The 17447-nt window shown below is 59.8% G+C and overlaps 2 protein-coding genes across 4 annotated transcripts; one reads left to right on the top strand and one right to left on the bottom strand.

The window, feature by feature from the left end:
- The first annotated feature begins 796 nt into the window (after positions 1-796).
- On the top strand, positions 797-8350 carry ARPC1B (actin related protein 2/3 complex subunit 1B). Of its 3 annotated transcripts, none has more exons than XM_035563515.1 (10): positions 797-1376; positions 4018-4091; positions 4820-4924; positions 5391-5613; positions 6043-6150; positions 6284-6490; positions 6894-6969; positions 7060-7256; positions 7469-7559; positions 8004-8350. In XM_035563515.1, the coding sequence occupies exons 2-10, from the start codon at positions 4028-4030 to the stop codon at positions 8040-8042; spliced, it is 1110 nt and encodes a 369-aa protein (XP_035419408.1). In that variant the 5' UTR covers positions 797-1376; positions 4018-4027; the 3' UTR covers positions 8043-8350. The 3 variants fall into 3 exon arrangements, with proteins under 3 accessions (XP_035419408.1, XP_035419407.1, XP_035419409.1); XM_035563516.1 differs by lacking the exon at positions 797-1376 and adding an exon at positions 3188-3295; XM_035563514.2 differs by having other exon boundaries at positions 1218-1376; positions 4018-4924.
- A 1401-nt stretch (positions 8351-9751) lies between these two features.
- Positions 9752-17439, bottom strand: PDAP1 (PDGFA associated protein 1). Its single transcript, XM_035563521.2, has 6 exons — positions 17357-17439; positions 14982-15073; positions 12879-12986; positions 12386-12507; positions 11300-11451; positions 9752-10618 (listed from the first exon to the last, which is right to left on the bottom strand). The coding sequence occupies exons 1-6, from the start codon at positions 17367-17369 to the stop codon at positions 10560-10562; spliced, it is 546 nt and encodes a 181-aa protein (XP_035419414.1). The 5' UTR covers positions 17370-17439; the 3' UTR covers positions 9752-10559.
- Between the last annotated feature and the right edge of the window lie 8 nt (positions 17440-17447).

Here is a 17447-nt window from a genome sequence, read left to right as displayed (position 1 = left end):
GACTGGGGAAGTCCAAGCAGCGCTCGAAGCCGGTGGGTTTCCAGTGCAGGCTGCTCGCTGCACTCATCAGCGCGGCTCAGGGAAGAGCCGCAGCAGGAGCAGCCTCGAGAAGCGATGAGGAAATGCCACAGGAGATGAGAAAGTGCTCTGCAGGCAGTGCTGGGGTGAGGCTGACGCTCCTCTCCCCTTCTGGTTAGGGAGGTACCCCAATTCCTGCAGCGGGAGTTACTGAGCTGTTGTTCGTGCACGCCCCTGCCTGCAAGGCGTTTGATGTGAAGTGGCAGGCAGAGGGATGGTGACTTGTCCTGAATCCTCCTGTCCTGTACTGCGTCCTCCTGTCCTGTCCTCCCGTCCTGCTCAGACGAGAGCTGCTGCTCTTGGCACAGGTCTTTGCAGGTACCTGGTGCAAGAGGCAGCAGCAGGATGCTGGAAAAGCCTGAACTCTCCTGGTCGAGAGCAGACTCAGAGCAGCTCATAACCGAGAGAGGACTGGAGGAAATTTGCAGGCAGAAGGAAAAACTTCAGAAAGGTTTTAGGACCAGGGGAGAGATGAGTTACCTGCTCAGCGCCACCCCGCAGAGCTTTTACCTGTGGCTGACCTGTAACCTGGGGATCAGCTCTGTGGCTTAACAAATACAAGGTTATTGCATCCACCTCCTGCAGCTGGGAAATGCCACCAGGACCCTGTCCTCCCCCTGTGAGACCCCGATGCGCTGCTGTCCTGGTTCTGCAATGTGAACATCCCCTCACTGGTTGCTTTTGGGGTCAGAGGGAAGCGCATCCCCGTGTGTGACTTCACCCTGGCTGTAGCAGGGCAGCAAGGACCTGAAGCTTCTCTCTCCTTTCCCAGCTCTTTAATTAGGAGTCGCCCGGAGAACGGGATTTAAACCAGCTGGCTCTGAAGCAGGAGGAAAAAAAAAAGAGGGGTGCAGGGGGTGTAGGCGCACGGCGCAGCCGGCTCGGTCCCGCTGGGCACAGCGGGATGCAGGAACCGGCACCCAGCACGGCGAGGTCCTGCCGAGCCCCACATCTCCCCATGCGACGCTGCCACGCGCTTCTCCCCGCGGGTGGGCTCTGGTACAACGCGGGCTGAAGTCCTCCCGCATCCCACCGAGCATCCCGGGAGCATCCCGGGGCCGCTGCGTGGCCGGCAGCCCGTCCACGTGCGGCGGAGAGGCCTGGCGCTCGCAGGGGCAGGGCGGCCGCCGAGCAGCTCCGCGCTCCCCCAACGCCCACGTAAGGAAGTGGTTGCGTTTCTCGGAGAGGAAAAGGGAAGTCGGGCTGCCTCCGCGGGGCAGCCAGCAACTCCCGCTCGCTGCGTGCTGGCCGGTTCGTGTCGACTGCCCAGAGTCCACGAACTCGCCCTGCCCGGCAAGGTAAGGAGCGGGGAGGCTGCCGGGAGAGCCGGGTGCGTCCCGCTGCGCCCGGGGGGACCTCGCGCCCCGGCTGCTGAACGCAGGGAGGGGGCGAAGCCCTGCTGGGACGGGGGCCGGTTTGGGACCGAGGTGGGTTGAGGCAGCGCCTCGCTGCTGGTGGGTTTGGTCGTGGTGGTGTTTCGGGAGTTTGTTGCCAGCTTTGGTGGCAAGTTTTGAGGTTTGTTCTGGTGCTGGTGAGCTCCGGGGTGCTGGGGAGGGTGCCCCGGGAAGGGCTGGTGCCAGCAGAGCGGGAGCTGGGGGTGATGTGTCCTCTCCTCCCCGGCCACCAGCCGCCTCCAGCTTTGCCCAGCACGAGGAAGAGGAGGGTCGGAGCTGCTCCTCGCCTGCCCCCTACACGCCTGGGGGCATCGATGGCTCCCCAGGGCCGGGCTGGCTCCTGGGGCACCCGCACCAACAGCGAGGTGCAGGGAAGGGTGCCCCCCCCGGGATGGCTGTGGCAGGGTGGGTGACACCCCACGGGCACCACGGGGAGGAGAAGGGTGCCCGGGGGGGGGCCATGCTTCAGCCTCAGGGCTCGGCAGAGGATGGGTGCTGCTGGGGGGGCCTGGTGGCTGCACGCCAGGCTCGGTGGCTCGGGCAGAAGTGAAAACAGAGCAGCTTCAGCGCGCGGCTTCCTCCTGCTCGGCCCCTGCCAAGGTTTGGTTATCTCCTCCAAGGATGTTTCCCAACTTCTCGGCGCCTTGGGGCTGAGCGGGGAAGATAACCGAGCTGTGGCCATCCCCAGTCCCGCCTTCTGTTGTCCCCCAAAAGCCCCTTCCCTCCCTCCAGAGCCTCTGCCTCTGAGCGGGGGGAGCAGGAGGCGAGGGCAGCCCCAAATTTTGGGGCATCTTCCTGCACAGCTCTGCCCGGGGCATGAGCAGGGGATTACTGAGGCTGCCAGCCCGGCGCTGCAGGAACGAGACGTAAGCTGCTGACGGGTGCAGCAGCGGCCGAAAGCCGAGTTTCTCTCTGAGAGCTTCCGCTCCCCGCTCCGACGGCTCGGCAGCGGAGCCCTGGCCGGCAGAGCTGGGGCTGAGCGTGACAAATGAGCCCAGTGAGGAAGGAGACCGGGCAGCTTCCCAAGCCTCGGAGCACCCAAACCAACCAAAAAAAAAGAAAAAAAAAAAAAGAAAAGAAAAAAAAAAAAGGCATTGCCATTTCCTTACAGCGCGTTTCAGCAGGAAATCGATGCCTCGCACCCCTGCCTCCCGCCCCGGAGCGGTGTCAGCCCGATGCAGCACATTTTTCTGCTCCAGATCTTTTGCAATGCCAGCAGCACGGCCCCCGTCCGTCGATTTTATTCGGTGTTCGCGGTGTGGCTCCGTCCCCGGGCCGTGGCTGGGGGCTGCCGGGTCTCCTCCGGGTGCAGGGCGAGGTTTTTGGGGTGAAGCTGCACTGGGGTGCGCAGCGGGGCACCAAGCAAGGCTCCCGCTCGGGTGCTGGTGGTGGTGCTCAGCGTTATTTCTGGGCAAAAAAAAACCCTCCGAGGCTCACAGGTACTGAGGGGGGAGCTCCTGGAGGGGGCTTGCACCCACCCATGGGTGCCTGCGGCCCCACAGCACCCGTGGGGCTGGGTCAGAGGGATGCCCACGTCCATCCCCGGTGGGGTTGGGTGTTTTGGGGGGGGGGGGGGGTGGGTAGGGGCAGGGCGTGCACCCCGCATCGCCGCTGGGATTTCTCTGCGTGCGAGCGCAGGTGGTGGAGCTCCACATCTCCTTTCCGCCCAAGGGACGGAGCTAGGAGGGACTTCTTTCCTTCCCCTGTCAGGTTTTTAGCTGCCAGAGAGAAACTGGCAACGCTCTGGGAGCGTTCCCGAAACACCAAAACACCCGTGACGGACCCTCACCCGTAACGCCCTGCCGGGGTGTCCCCCAAATTCGGTGCGTTGCCCCAACCCCGTGGCTGAGGGGACGCATCCAGCACCCTCTCCCTGGCACGGGGAGCTCAGCACCGTGCCACCGCCCTGTCCCGCGGCTCCTGGCAGCGGCCAGGGGAAGGGATTAGTCACTGGATGGGACGGAGGCGCCTCCGCCGCCAGGCTTTGGCTCTTCCTAAATGAGAGGCGGGGAAGGAGCGTGGTGGAGCAGTCTGAGGGAGGGGATGCTGAGCACCCTGGGGACCCTGTGGTGGGCTCGGGGCTGGCACCAGGGTCCTGGGGTGCCCGGATGGCTGCTGGCTGTGCCGAAGTGCCGACGTGGTTAGGAAGTGGCCGGGAGCCGTCCCCGCGCCGCCTTCCTGCGTTATCAGGGCGTTATCAGGGCGCCCCCGCTTCCTCCGGCCTCTCCCAGCGCGGGGGGGCTCCTGCCAGGGACTGCGGGGCTGGGGGGGTCGGTCCTGGTGCAGGGAACGAGGTGGCCGGGGTGGGACATCGGGGGCACGTGGGACAGGGAGCAACGGGGTGCAGGAAGCGTCTCCTCCAGCACCCCCTCCCCAAAGCTGGGCTCCGTGGGGTCCCGTCGGCCTCACCTGGGCAGGCTGTGAGCTTGGAAACCCCCCAGGTTCATGCCCCTTCCAGGGGAAGTTTGGGGGGACGGAAAGGAGAGGTGTCCCACTGGGGTTGTCCCCATGGCCTCATCCTGACGTGGTCTCGTCCCACCCGCAGAGAGCTCGCCATGGCCTACCACAGCTTCCTGCTGGAGCCCATCAGCTGCCACGCCTGGAACAAGGACCGGACCCGTAAGTACCCGTAAGCCCCGCTGGGACCGGGAGCTCCTCGCACCAGGGTCCCCCATCCCAAAATCCCCGAGGACGACCCCAAGCACCGAGCATGCCGGGGTGGGGACAGGCACCCCGCATCCCTGCCGGGGCTGAGCGATGTCCCCCCGGGTGGGACAGAGCTGGCATGGGGTCGGATTTGGGGGCTGCGGGTCCTGCCGTGGATGGATTTTGGGGCTGGGACAGGATGCATCCCCCTCCCCATCTCAGTCCCACTGCCGGGACGGAGCCCACGCAGGGGGTGTCAGCACGGCTCCGGCTCCAGCACGGAGAGGGACGGTGAAGCACTGCGGAGGAGAGCAGAGCGGAGCGGAGGAGCTCTGCGGGTGATTCATGGCCGATGGCATTTCCCGGCCTCGGAGCGGGGGATGTGGGAGAGAACAAAAAGGGCTTTCTGCGACGGGGCAGCGTGCCGGGCAGGCGGGGCAGGATGGGGCCAGGCGGGCGCTGAGCACCCGCAGCCATCCCAAGCCATCCCAAAACATCCCGTCCCATCCCGCGGGTCCCCTGGGACCACATTGCCACACCGGGACCCTGAGGATGCAGGGCTGCGGGGTGTGGAGGAGTGCCCATGGGGCCGGGCAAACCCCAGCGAGCCTGGGTGACGGGGACACACGGAGCCTGTCCCCGCCACCAGCAGAGCCGTGACCCAGGTGGGGGCCCTGCCCCGGCCGCTGTCCCCCCCGCAGAGATCGCCCTGTGCCCCAACAACCACGAGGTGCACATCTACCGCAAGGACGGCGCCAAGTGGAGCAAGGTGCACGAGCTGAAGGAGCACAACGGGCAGGTGACGGGTGAGTCCCCCTGGGACCGAGGGGATGGGGACGGGGGACCAGTCCCAGCCCCACTTGGTGGCACCAGTGGCTTCTGGATGGGGTTGTGCAGAGGGTGGGGAGGGAGCAGCTTGTGTCTGGTGCTCCTGGGACTGATCCAGGGGGTCAGAGGGCACCGAGAAATGGAGGGATCGGGTGGGGTGGGATGGGGTGGGATGGGAAGAGGTGGGAGGGATGGGATGGGATGGGATGGGATGGGAAGAGGTGGGAGGGACGGGATGGGATGGGATGGGATGGGAGGAGGTAGAAGGGATGGGACGGGGATGGCTGGCATGGCATGGCATGGAGGAGTAGGACAGAGAGGGACTTGGGGTCAGAGAGCAGGCAGAACATCTCTGCCTTCAGGTGGCCTCCATCCCCACGTGGTCCATCCCCATCCCATCCGCACGGCTCCCCCCACGCCACCACTGCCCCCTCTGCCTTGCAGGCATCGACTGGGCTCCTGAGAGCAACCGGCTGGTGACGTGCGGGACCGACCGCAATGCCTACGTCTGGACCCTGAAGGGCAACGTCTGGAAGCCCACCCTGGTCATCCTGCGGATCAACCGGGCCGCCCGCTGCGTCAAGTGGTCCCCCAAGGAGAACAAGTTCGCCGTGGGCAGCGGCTCCCGGCTCATCTCCATCTGCTACTTCGAGCAGGAGAATGACTGGTGAGGCTTGGCCAAGGGCTCGCGGGGTCCTTCGGGGTGGGACGGGGGAAATAGATGGGTGGGGAGAGGGAGGGAAGGGTGGGTGGGTGGGTGGGTGGATGGATGGATGGATGGATGGATGGATGGATGGATGGATGGAGAGATGGGTTGGGTGGTAGGAGACATGAGGATGTGGAGGTGATACAGGGGGAGATGGAGGAGGATGGAGATGAGGAGACTGATGGGGAGATGGAGGGAGCTGTTCCAAATCCCACTGCTGGGGATATTGCACTCCCCATGCCCCGGCTGCTGTCACGGGCTGGTGGCCCAGAGCAATTCCTGGGGAGACACCTGGAGCCCTGACCACCCCCAGCCCTCCGCAAGCCCAGGGGGGTGCCTGGGGGCAGTGGGGTGTTTTGTGGGGCACCAACGCCTCTGCTCTCCCCGCAGGTGGGTTTGCAAGCACATCAAGAAGCCCATCCGCTCGACGGTGCTCAGCCTGGACTGGCACCCCAACAACGTCCTGCTGGCCGCCGGCTCCTGCGACTTCAAGTGCCGGTGAGGGGCAGGGGGACAACGAGGGGGGACCCCCAGGGATGGTGTTGGGTCCCGTCCTGACACAGCATGGGACGAGCAGGGACGGAGGTCGCTCGGGGCAGGGGGGACATCACAGCTCTCTTTCCCCCGCCAGGATCTTCTCCGCCTACATCAAGGAGGTGGAGGAGCGGCCGAGCCCCACGCCGTGGGGCTCCAAGATGCCCTTTGGGGAGCTGATGTTCGAGTCGAGCAGCAGCTGCGGGTGGGTGCACAGCATCTGCTTCTCGGCCAGCGGCACCCGCGTGGCCTGGGTGAGCCACGACAGCACGCTCTGCCTCGCCGATGCCAACAAGAAGATGGCGTAAGCGGGGCTGGGGTGCGGAGGGGGCTCGGGGGAGCTGGGAGGGGGGATTTTTGCCATGGGTGCCACCACGGGGTGGGCTATGGGGCGCGGGGATTTGTGGCTGCCCAGGAAAGCTGCTTTCCTGGGGCTGGAGCTGGGCTGACCCCCAAAATGATGTGGAGATGGAGACGGCATGGGGGGGAGGTGAAGACTGAACAGGGCTGGGTGGAGGAGGAGGAGGAAGAAGAGAAGGAGGAGGAGGAGGCACAGCCTCTCCTTGCAGCATCACAGCCTGGCCCCATTCAGCCCCGCTCCCCTCGGCTGCTCCCGTGCTGTCTTGCATCTTCCACTTTCGTCATGAGTTTTGACAAGCTCAGCACAGGGGCTTGGCTCAGTTCTTACGACTCTCTCTCCCTCGCAGCGTCGCCTCCCTCTGCACCGAGACCCTTCCCCTCCTGGCCGTCACCTTCATCACCGAGAACAGCCTGGTGGCCGCGGTGAGTCCGGGCTGGGTTTGAGGGCAGGCACCACACCGGGGTGGTGCTGTGCCGCGGTGGTGCTGAGCGGGGTTGTGGCTCCCCCCCCAGGGCCATGACTGCTACCCGATGCTGTTCACCTACGAGGAGGGCCAGGGCACGCTGACCTTCGGGGGGAAGCTGGACGTCCCCAAGCAGAGCTCCCAGCGCGGCCTCACCGCCCGCGAGCGCTTCCAGAACCTGGATAAGAAAGCGAGCTCGGACACCTCCAACGCCACGCTGGACACCGTGCACAAGAACAGCATCAGGTGCACGGCGGGGAGGGCTGGGGGGGGGGGGGACAGGTTTAGCTCTGGGTAACCCTGGGGCTGCTTGGGGGTGCTGGCCCCAGAGCATCGTCCCCTGGCTGTGTTCCTGTCCGGCCCTGGAGCATCCCTGGGGAGATTGAGGGGGGGGGTCCGGGCAGCCCCCAGGGCTCCAGGCTGACCCCCCCACACCGCTGCCTCTTTGTGCCCCACAGCCAGATCTCCGTGCTGGCGGGCGGGAAAGCCAACTGCTCGCAGTTCTGCACCACGGGGATGGACGGCGGCATGAGCATCTGGGACGTCAAGGTGAGGTGTTCCGCCTGGATGGGAGCATCCAGTGTCAAACCCTCATCAGCCACAGCTCTAATTGCAATCAGTGCTCCCTCGGTGTGCTCAGGAGGGGGACACCTTGTCCCTGGGGTCCTCGCTGGGATCCCCGTCGAGCTGGGGCTGGCTGGGGGGCACTTTACAGCTCACCATCGGGGGGGGTTTGTAGCCAGCCAGGCTGGGGCATCCATCCCCTTGCATAGGTATCGAGCGCTCTCTCCTGGCTTCCACTTTGCCCTCAGGGCTTGAAAAACGAGCCCAAACGAGACCAAGCTGGGACCTCCTGGGTCCACCAGCAGCACCCACCCCAGGGGACAGCCCCGCTCTACCCCCCACCCACCTCCAGGGCTCTGCTTGCCTTGGAAAGCCACACACAGACGGTCACCGACCCCCCCCCCCCCCCCACCCCCGGTTTCGTTCCAGAGCCTGGAGTCGACGCTGAAGGATCTCAAGATCAAATGAAGGAGGCAGCCGGGAAGGTGTCCGGCCGCCAGCCCGCCCCTGCTCCGCTGCTCCTGCCTGCTTTGTCCCCGCGCCACGCGAGCCCCCCGCGAGCCGCCCGCGCGCTCCCCCGGCTGCCAGCCAGCACGGGGCACCGGGCCGGTGGGCAGCCAGCCCCGCGGCTGCTCTAACACGAAGATAAAGGTTTTTTTTTTGTTTTGTTTTGTTTTTTTTACTATTTTTGTTACCATCCTAACCGATGCTGGTCATACGTCGCTTAAAGAAGTAAAAAAAATAAAGCAGAGATTTTTTTTCCTGTGTATATCCAATGATGGTTTTGCTCCTTTTTTTTTAAGCTGGTTTAATGCGAACACGCGACTACGGCGCACCACGGCTGCTGCACCGTCTCAGCACACGTGTGCAAGTAATTTCTGCTGTCAGGACGAATCAGGACCGCGGGGACAAGGGGAACGTCACCTCCCCAGTCCCTGCTTCAGCGCAGCTTTCGGAACAGGAACAGCAGAGAAGAGGTGCGGGGGAGGCAGGCGGTGGTGCAGGAGCACAGTTCCCCGAATCGCTCGGGCACCGAGCGCCTCTCGGACGCCGGACAAGTCCCGTCAACACCAGCTGTGAAGTCCCAGCTCTGACACCCCAGGGTGCTGAACCTACCCGACCCTTTCCAGCTCGATATGGCAGGCCGGCCGGCACCTTTGATCGCAGCGTGCCCAGCTTCTAAATTCATCTCTAACTCAGGGCAAGAGGAGTCCCTCATCACAGCGGGAAAACAAAGCCCCTCTGGTGTTCCTGTGAGTGCCAAGGAGACGGGATCCTTTTCAGAAGCTACAAGTGGATAAATACTTGTACATATCAAAACAGGGTTTAATTGCACGTGGTAAACAACAAGGGCACAGGGCATCGAGTAGAGATTAAGTGCTTGGAAAAGCCTGGGCAAAGGCAGGAGGACCGGTAGGTTGCCAAGCAAGAGTTCCTCTCAAATCACTCCTCGGGTTTACGCCTTTGCCGGCCTTTATCCCCGTGCAGAGATGACCCAGCCTCCCCGTACCAAGAAAGCAAATTCCCGCTGTGGTTTGAGCTCGCAGTGACGTTCCCCAGGGCACATCCCTCTGCCACATCCTCCCAGCCCAGTCCGTGCAGACGGGCACGGATGGCAGGGTCACGGAGAATAAATCGCAGCGTTTGTCATCCTGCGTCTTTACGCCTGTAACCTCTGCTAGCAACTCCTGCAGAGCCAGGAGCTCCCGTCTCAGCTCTGGGGTTGAATCTCCTCCAGTTTTTGGTGAGCCTGGGAAGCGCTGGTGTCCCGGCACAGGCTAAGGGCAGGGCTCCCCGGGGCACAGCAGGTTAAAGCATCTCCTGCAGCCCCGCACTGTGAACCAGGACAGCTGACGGGGTGCTGACAGTCTGGGGCCAGGCCTCCTGACACACTGACTGGGCTAGGCGGCAGCCCGAAGGTAATTGTTTGCTCCACTGCGGCAACCAGATTGTGCAAGACGTCCATCAGAGATGGAGAGGAAAAGCTTTTTGCCTTCGGGCTGCATCTGCTGATAGAGCTCCTGAACCCTGAGCCAAATTCACCACCACGAAGAGCAGAGAAGCAGCAAAGCGGCAGACTCGGCAGTCACCACGCCACCAGGCTGCTACCGCACCGTGCATCGCAGCAGCCGCCTGTGCGCACGTGTTCATTTACACAAACACACAAGACAAGGACAGAGCAGTTATAATTTACATTTTAATCAGCCAAATATACAAGTTCTGTTGTTTTTTATTCCTTTTTCACCTTTATCGAGTTCTTTTTTTTCCCCCCATCTGGGTCTGATACAATTAATGATGGTTTTTTTTTTTTTTTCCTTTAAACAAAGGATGATGTGGTTAAAAACTGGCACTATCCCTAATCAGGAGAAGAAACAAAATAACGAAGAGGAGGGAAAAGGGGGAGACCGGCTGCAAGAGATGAGGGATGAAAACGGGAAGGAACAGCACTCCAGATGTCCATGAAGTCAGGCTCTCGATTATACTGCAACACCCTGCAGCAAAATTTTATGGGCCGTTTGCCCAAAAGGATTCCTCAGATACATTATCCTTTGGGTTTTCATGAGCAAGTCAAGGTTCCCCACCCCATATGCCCCACCCCACAATGACCCCACAATCTATGTTCTTGCAATCTAATATTTAAAGCATCTCCCCTCCCGCACAGCGCCCTCCCGCCCCTGCTCCCCCCCTCCCCCCAAATCTATGAGTTCTTAATCCTAAAAACAGCAAAAACATTCAGGTTTTCGAACTGTTACAGAGAATTGCTGTTCAGCACAGTTCTGCACCGAAGATAGCAGCTGCCCCTAACCCCAAATGGAAATCTGTGCCAGGATGAAGACAAACACATCGTCAGTGTCTCTTGGAGGTGGAGGTGACTTCGATGCCGCAGTGTACCCCACGTGGCACCTGTGGTATGCAACACGACAGAGTTCCTGGCAGGCACCAGGCACGGCTTCCTGGCGATTCCTCCTCTTGCGTGTCCTGCGCTTACTTGTTAAGGGACAGGGACTGCAGTCTTTTACCCGCCATCGCCGCTTCGTCTTTTGCTGGAGGAGGGAAAGAACAGAGGCGTTAGGGTTTCACAGCGCACATCGGGGCTGGTGGTAGCCCGGCAGCCCCAGAGACTGAAATCTTGCTAGCCACGTGCAGCGAAGTAAACAGGGAAAAGTTCTGACCCTCCCCACTAACTCCCGGTACCGCCCCTCCAGGGTAAGCGGGAGCAACCCTCCCTGCACCTTCCCTTCTGTCGCTGGCTTCCCTCCAGGCTTCTGCAAACCACCCCGATGCTGATGCAATTTCCCTGTGGAAGCCACTGGGAGCACACTCATTAAGGTTCTGGTTCTCTATCAGAGCTGAAGAGGAAATCCCAGCACGGGAGGAATGCTGCAAATTCCCCGTGCAGTCTGGAGCCCCAGCATGCATCCAGCAGAAGGAACTCGATAAATCCCCAAAATCAGAGCTAGCACTGCCTGGGACGCTGAGGACAATGTGGGTATCGAGAGCAATTCCCTTCTCTTCCTGCCTGCTCCCTATTCAGACGCCCTCGAGCTTTGTAAGAGTGAGCCAGCTGAATGTAGTTTTGATGAGAGGAGTCACGACGACGCTCAGCAACACCACGCAGTCTCGGGCGACGAGGGACTACGACGTGTGATGGCAGAAATCATACCTCACGGCAGTACGGCCATTGCAAAAGAGAAGTAATAGGAGAGGATTAATTACTCTCTAACCTTTTCTTTCCTCTTCTTTCTTTCTGGCAGCTTCTTCCCTTTGCTTCCGAATGATGGCTAGTCGGGCGAGATCTGCCTTTGCTTGTTCTGTTTTGCCAGCTAGGTGCATTTTCATGTATCTTTCTTTTGCCTTTTGTTTCTCAATCTCCTCCCTGTTTGAGCGAAACACACCAGCCGTTAAGAGTACCCCGGTGAGCGTGCAGGTACTGACAGACACCAGGGGAAGCTTTCTGACTGGAAAACAAGGTGAGTACAGAGCTGGGCTGCCTGCAGAGACTGGGGGACCCTGTCACCAGTTTTCAAGGACGTTACATCTGTTGCAGGGATGATGAGAAGTCAAGGAATTTCTACCTTCAGCTAAATAGGAGCGCTGATGCACAGTGAGGTCAAATGAATTAGCCCCAGACTACGCAGCACTGTAACATTCTCCCCAGAAGGACACCTCAAGGGTACTTCTGCTGACGGCATCTATCCCAACTAACCAAACTTAAACAATCTACTCCAAATAATCACGCTTAAATCTTTCACTCTGAAACTCCCCGTTGCTAAATGAAAGTAGGAGATCAAACGCTGCTTCTCACCTTATTCATCAGCTCAAACAAAAATGTCAACACGAACCCAGGAGTCTGGGAAACTGCTACCTGCCACCAGGGCACCTTTTGTAGCAAGATTAGAGTAGACCTCAGCGTGAACTTTGGTTAATGGATTTTGGTTACATCTCATTTTTGGCATAAAACTTCAGGAGAGAAACGGCCTACGGCTGCTTCACAGCGACAAACTTCACTCAGCGCATCGGGCCAAGCCGCCTGGCCCCGGGGCAGACAAAGCTGCTCCCAGAAGACAGACGGCTTCTGTAAAAACTTCTGTGAAGTTTGTAAGGAAAGCCATTTTGAAGCGAAGCGACTCCTGCCTGACAGTTTGCTGCTGCTCAGTGTCAGCTTTAGAGGGCAACACAGACGAAGGGCTTCCCCGAAACACCAGCGCACACGCAGCAGGGAGACGCTTCTCCACATTAAGCTGCTGCCAGCAGCACGTGTGAAACTCCAGGAACATGCCAGCTCCTCCCGAGGCAGGAGGAAAACTCACCGCTCTCGTCGCGAGAGTTCCTTGGGTCCATCCAGGTCCAGCTGAGTTACTTTTTTGGTTGTCTGAATTACGCGATTGGGATTCTCTATGTCTATCAACCCTTCCACGCCTTTGCGCTTTTGCTAAGGTTTAAGAAGAAGAGGAAAGGTAAGAAGCTCTGTTCTGCCATACCCCAAATTACGGTGCATCAGAACGCATCAAATGCCCCGCACCACACCCCAAAAGTAGAATTCAAGGTGGTTCCACCACCGGACAGCAAAACCGTTTGTGAACCAAGATTTTATAACTACCAAACGTCTTCGGTGCTCTTTGAAGATGATCCTTCCTTTGCATTTCACTTAAAAAATACCCAGATTATCACTCTGAGGGCAAAATGGAGTCAAGTAAGGTTTTTTTGGCTTCTAAAAATAGTTATTACATAAAAGATTTACTGTAGATAGCTCTGAAAGAGAACTCCATGCAAATGCATGACATGCCCTGAGTATTACACTACCTGATAATCCTCGTCATCTTCATCACTCTCATCTGAATCTAAAGACTTCTTCTCCTTTTTGGGGTCCCCTGTTGCTCCTTCGCCTCCCTCTTCTTGCTCCTCTTCTTCCTACAGAAATCACAGGAAGAAAACACGTCAATAAAATTCCCAGTGGCTCTTAAACGAGATCGTTTTGGAGGGATGATGCACAGCTCCGAGCACTGCTGCTCCTGACACGGCCCCCAAGGCTGCCTCACTCTAACGGAACGAGAGCTCATTCTCAACACAGTTAAGTGAGCATCACCTGCCCCAGCAGATCTCCTCCAAGCAACTCTGCTGCTCTCCCTACCTAACAGGCCGGGAAAACTATTGTAACAGACAGAACTGGCTCTCTGCTTTCCCCAAATGAAGGATCTCCAGGAGAATTTTGGCCTCAATTTCCAGTGCGCTGTCTCTGAGGGACCAAAAGCTACACAGATGTGGCATGATGGATCCCAGCCTAGATCCAGATAAAAAAAAAAAAAAAAAAAAAAGCCCGAAGAGAAAATTGCCAGCCATCAACTAGAATGGTGTCTCTAGTGGAAATATAAGAAACGGCAGCCTTTCCAGCACAGCTTCGACTAATCAGCGTCTGGGAATTGATTTGTAAATCGTTAGAAGATAATCACAGAATATCCCGAGTTGGAAGGGACCCATAAGGATCATCAAGTCCAACTCCAAGATAAGATTAGGGAAACTAGCATGGGTGCGAAAAGCTTGCTTTACCATTAGCAAATATCCCTCATCAGAGCAACTGGCAAAGCAGAGGAGCTACGGGCAGGAGGAGGAGTATTTGAAGTTTTTACAGACTTCCCCTAATGAAACTGGGTTGGATGTAACCATCATTATGTGGTACGGATGATCACAGCAGAAAAAAATCCTCAAAAAGCAGTCCTCTGAGGGCTGTTGGGTTTTTGTTTTTATAAAACCAGGCAGACGTCTCACGTGGGGCCCCGCCGAGGCTCGTTCTGTTCTGTTCCCACTTGGTATTTTTATTAACGCCTTGGATGGAGAAAAGCCTTGTGAATTCAAAGTTTGTGAATGACATTGTGCAAGAGCAAGGAGCTGAACTCATTTTGGAAAACAGGGTCAGAACCGTAAGTGGCTTCAGTAACTGGAAGGACGGCACGAAGCCAGGAAGGTGGAATCAGAAAACAAACCAAGAGGAGCTGCACTACAGAGTAAGAAACGCGACACAGAGTCGGAATATCTGGCTAAGCAGCAAACCACGCAATCATCCCGAGTTACAGCTGGTCAAAACATTCAAAGGGAGTCAACAACACGGCTCGTAACAGCTTGGAAGGGTAATCTTCTTCTGGGATTTACTCATCAGTGTTTCCTACCCAGGGTATAATTATCCCGCTGCAGTCAGTGCCGTGAGGTTTCAGCTGGAATCGTGAGTTCAGGCTTAGGCAGCACTTTCAGGAAGTCGCAGAAAACAGCAGTGAGTGTCAGCGTAGCTGGGATCATTTGGCAACGCAAGAGAGCAAGCGCCGCAGAAAGCAGTCGTGGTTTTTGTAACGCCAGCCCGGGAGCTGCGGGGGAAGGCGGACTTACAAACCCGTGGCGGGGCACACGGATGCACAACAAAGAGCTCACACCAGGAAGATCTGTTACTTCTCCCGGAGACAAACGAGAAAACCATGCGTAAAGACCGAAGTCAAAGGAATTCAGTCCATTAAAACTAGAAAGAGGTCAAACACGGTGCTTTCAAGAAATGGAAGCTGTCAAGACGTGAGCCCCTTTCCTCCACAGCCAAGCGAGCGAGGAACGAGCTTATGCTGAAGAGCAGAACGATGAATTACGGGAGGAAAAGATGCCTCGAGCTGCTGTGTAACCATCTCCCTCATCCTTTAACCTTCAGATTGCTGACGGCCGCTCGGCCTGGCCTCACTTCCACGAGGAACTCGACTGGATCCCACCTTGCAGCCTCCCCACGCACCGGTGGTGAGAATTCACGTTGCGATCGCTGTCGGAAGGGTCTGCAACGCCCGGGTGAGCTGACATTTCTCGTGAGCTGCGAATCAAGCGCGCTGCGCAAGCCCGGAGTTACCACAGTAAGCACAAAGCAAGGCAAACACCTACCCTTGCCTTCTGCTTTTCTGCTTGGAGCTGCGCATCGATCTCTTCGGGACTCGTGTACTGTCTTGCCCGGCCTTTGTGGCCTCCTTTTCTACCTGCACAAAAATAAATCAATGGATTAATTAATCAATGGGTTAGTGATGAGCTTCCAAAAAGCTTGACTCCTCCTGCAGCACGCGCTCGGGATTTTCGGCGCGCACAGGACGAGCCCAAACAGGATCCAAAGGAAAAAAAAAAAAAAAAAAAAGAAAGACACGTTGGATTTGCCACCCTCAGCGAAGCCTGTGGCTTCTCTGATTCCCCTCCCGGGCTGCCGAGCTGTTCCCAGCCCCAGCCCCGCTCCCGTTCCCTCCCCAGCAGGGCAGCTCCCCGCCAGCAGCTCCGCCGCCCGGCTCGCCTCCTCAGCCCCTCCCTGAGCTGAGGCTGTGCCAAGGGAGACCAGGGAGCCAATTGGACAAAAGCTTCGGGAATCGGAGCGAGAGCCGAGGAACTCGTCAAAAGGAGCCTCCATGTTTTAGCGCTTTATGAGGGAAACCAAAAACAAGCGCTAGAAACCAGGGAGAAGGGGAGAGGGGGCTCGGCTGGGCGGCCTGCTCAGCCCCCCAGGGCCCAATCCTGTGGGTTGCCGTGGAATTGCGAAGCCATCGGTGCTTCCTGCAAGCGGCTGCTCCGTTTCGGGCGTCAGAGCTGAGAGCCGCTGGCAAAAGCGAGCTGGACAGCTCGGGGTAAAACCCGCGCGCGAGATCAGCAAAACCCCAGCAGCTCGTGCGAGGGAGCCCTGCTCCTGCAGGCGTCCTGCGGCCCGCAGGAAAGCCTCGCGCTCCTCTCCCTTCCCACCTGCCGAGGACAGCGGCGCGGAGCGGGGACGGGACGGAGCGGCTGTCCCTCCTCACGGGGGAGACCCATCGCTGCCGGGCCCCGCGTCACGGCCACGCGCGGCTGCACTTGTCGGGCTCTTTGGGGCAGCCCTCGAGGGCTTTGGGAATTCGTTTTCTGAGCTCAGAAAACGAGCGCAGACCAACCCCCGTACGTTTTAGCTTGGTAAAAGCTGAGCTGCGCAGTAAATTCTCTCAAAACGCCCCTAGGAAGCCTTACAGAGCCCCTCCCTCCCCCGAGACGTTTTTCTGGCACGAGACGGGGAGCGCAATTCTCGACAATCAGTTTTGGGAGCTCACGGGCACTCACCCCACCAGCACGACCAGGGCGCTGCTGCCCCCCCCGAGCCCTGCTTTCCCCGTTCCCAGCCACCCCACGTGGCGCCACCGACACACGTGGGGAACTCGAGCTCCAAGGGAGCGCCGGAGCCCTCACGTCACCGCCCAGCAAGTGACACCGCTCCGAAAGGCGCACGGGCAGGGGACCGGACACCCCGCGCGGCACCAAGAAAACCCACCTAGCCTGCCCCAGCGCTCGCTACAGGCTCGGCAGCCGCCGGCAGCCTTCCTGCTTTACATCAGGCACTGAGAACCGAAGGAGACAAAACCCCGGGAACAGCCACGCGACGGGGAAAAGCGCCTCGAAAGGAATTATCTTGCACGAAAGCTTGAAAAAGCAAACAAAGCGAGGAGAGAATCAGCTGTGGGGCCGCCCTGATCCACGCCTGAGCCAGCCCGGAGCGGACGGGGCGCAGGACACCCGCGCGGGGGGCCGGCGGTGCCACCGGCTCGGCCCCCACAGGGCCCGCCTGGGGGGGCTCGGCGCGGTGCAGGAGCTTTAGCACGGCACGGGGCGATCGGATGAGCTGAGGGCAGGTCCCGCACCTGCCAGCGCCCCCCCCCCCCGAGCACCTCGGGGCGGCCGCAAGCCCCGGCGAAACAGCGGCGAGGCGCCCAGCCCCCGGCACCGTTTCAACGCGACGACGTTGGGGGGGGGGGGGGGGGGTTCGCTGAGGTAAAAAGGGGCTGGCTGCCCGGCGCTCTGCGCCTGCGGGGTCAAGCCGCCCGATTAAATCCCAATTCCAGCAATTCAAGCGAGGGGAAAAACCGAGAAGAACCCGCCGTTTGCTTCCACGGAACGCCCCGAGCTGGGGGGGGGGGGGGGGGGGGCACCCGGCGGGCTCGCCGAGCCCAACGCCCGGCTCCGCGCAGGCCCCCGATAAAAAACCCCCAACCCCCCCCCCAAAAAACCCCCCCAAACCCCGCGTTCTGAGCCCATCCCGAGAGGAGCCGCCCACGCCGTGCCCACACCCCCCCCCCCCGGGGGGGGAGAGGCCCCGGCCCCAGCGCCTCAGGGGAGCCCCGGCCCGGCCCCGACCCGCGGCTGCGGCCCCCCGCCGCCACCCGCCCGGCCCCCGCCGCCTCACGGGGGACCCCAAATGAAGAAATTAAAAGGGAAACAGGGAAATAAACCGAACCCAACCGCCCCCCCCCCACACACACCTCCTTTCGGCATCGCGGCGATGGCGGCTGCAGCGCGGCCCCCCCCCGGCCCCCAGCGCCGACCCGGAAGCGGAAGCCGCCCCCTCCCGCC

Source organism: Cygnus atratus, chromosome 15 (assembly GCF_013377495.2).
Source record: "Cygnus atratus isolate AKBS03 ecotype Queensland, Australia chromosome 15, CAtr_DNAZoo_HiC_assembly, whole genome shotgun sequence".
Lineage (NCBI taxonomy): Eukaryota > Metazoa > Chordata > Aves > Anseriformes > Anatidae > Cygnus > Cygnus atratus.
Note: the sequence above shows the minus strand (reverse complement) of the source record. Positions and strands in the feature narration are given on the sequence as shown.

Bases quoted from the DNA above. Each gene is read 5' to 3' on its own strand.
- PDAP1 (XM_035563521.2), bottom strand. The intron at 12,508-12,878 runs GTAGTGTAATAC...CTTAAACCTTAG, and splicing joins AAGATGACGAGGATTATCAG to CAAAAGCGCAAAGGCGTGGA. The intron at 11,452-12,385 runs GTGAGTTTTCCT...TCGCTCAAACAG, and splicing joins GAACTCTCGCGACGAGAGCG to GGAGGAGATTGAGAAACAAA.
- ARPC1B (XM_035563514.2), top strand. From the start codon at position 4,702: ATGGGGCCGGGCAAACCCCAGCGAGCCTGGGTGACGGGGACACACGGA. The intron at 7,257-7,468 runs GTGCACGGCGGG...TGTGCCCCACAG, and splicing joins GTGCACAAGAACAGCATCAG to CCAGATCTCCGTGCTGGCGG. The intron at 7,560-8,003 runs GTGAGGTGTTCC...GTTTCGTTCCAG, and splicing joins TGAGCATCTGGGACGTCAAG to AGCCTGGAGTCGACGCTGAA.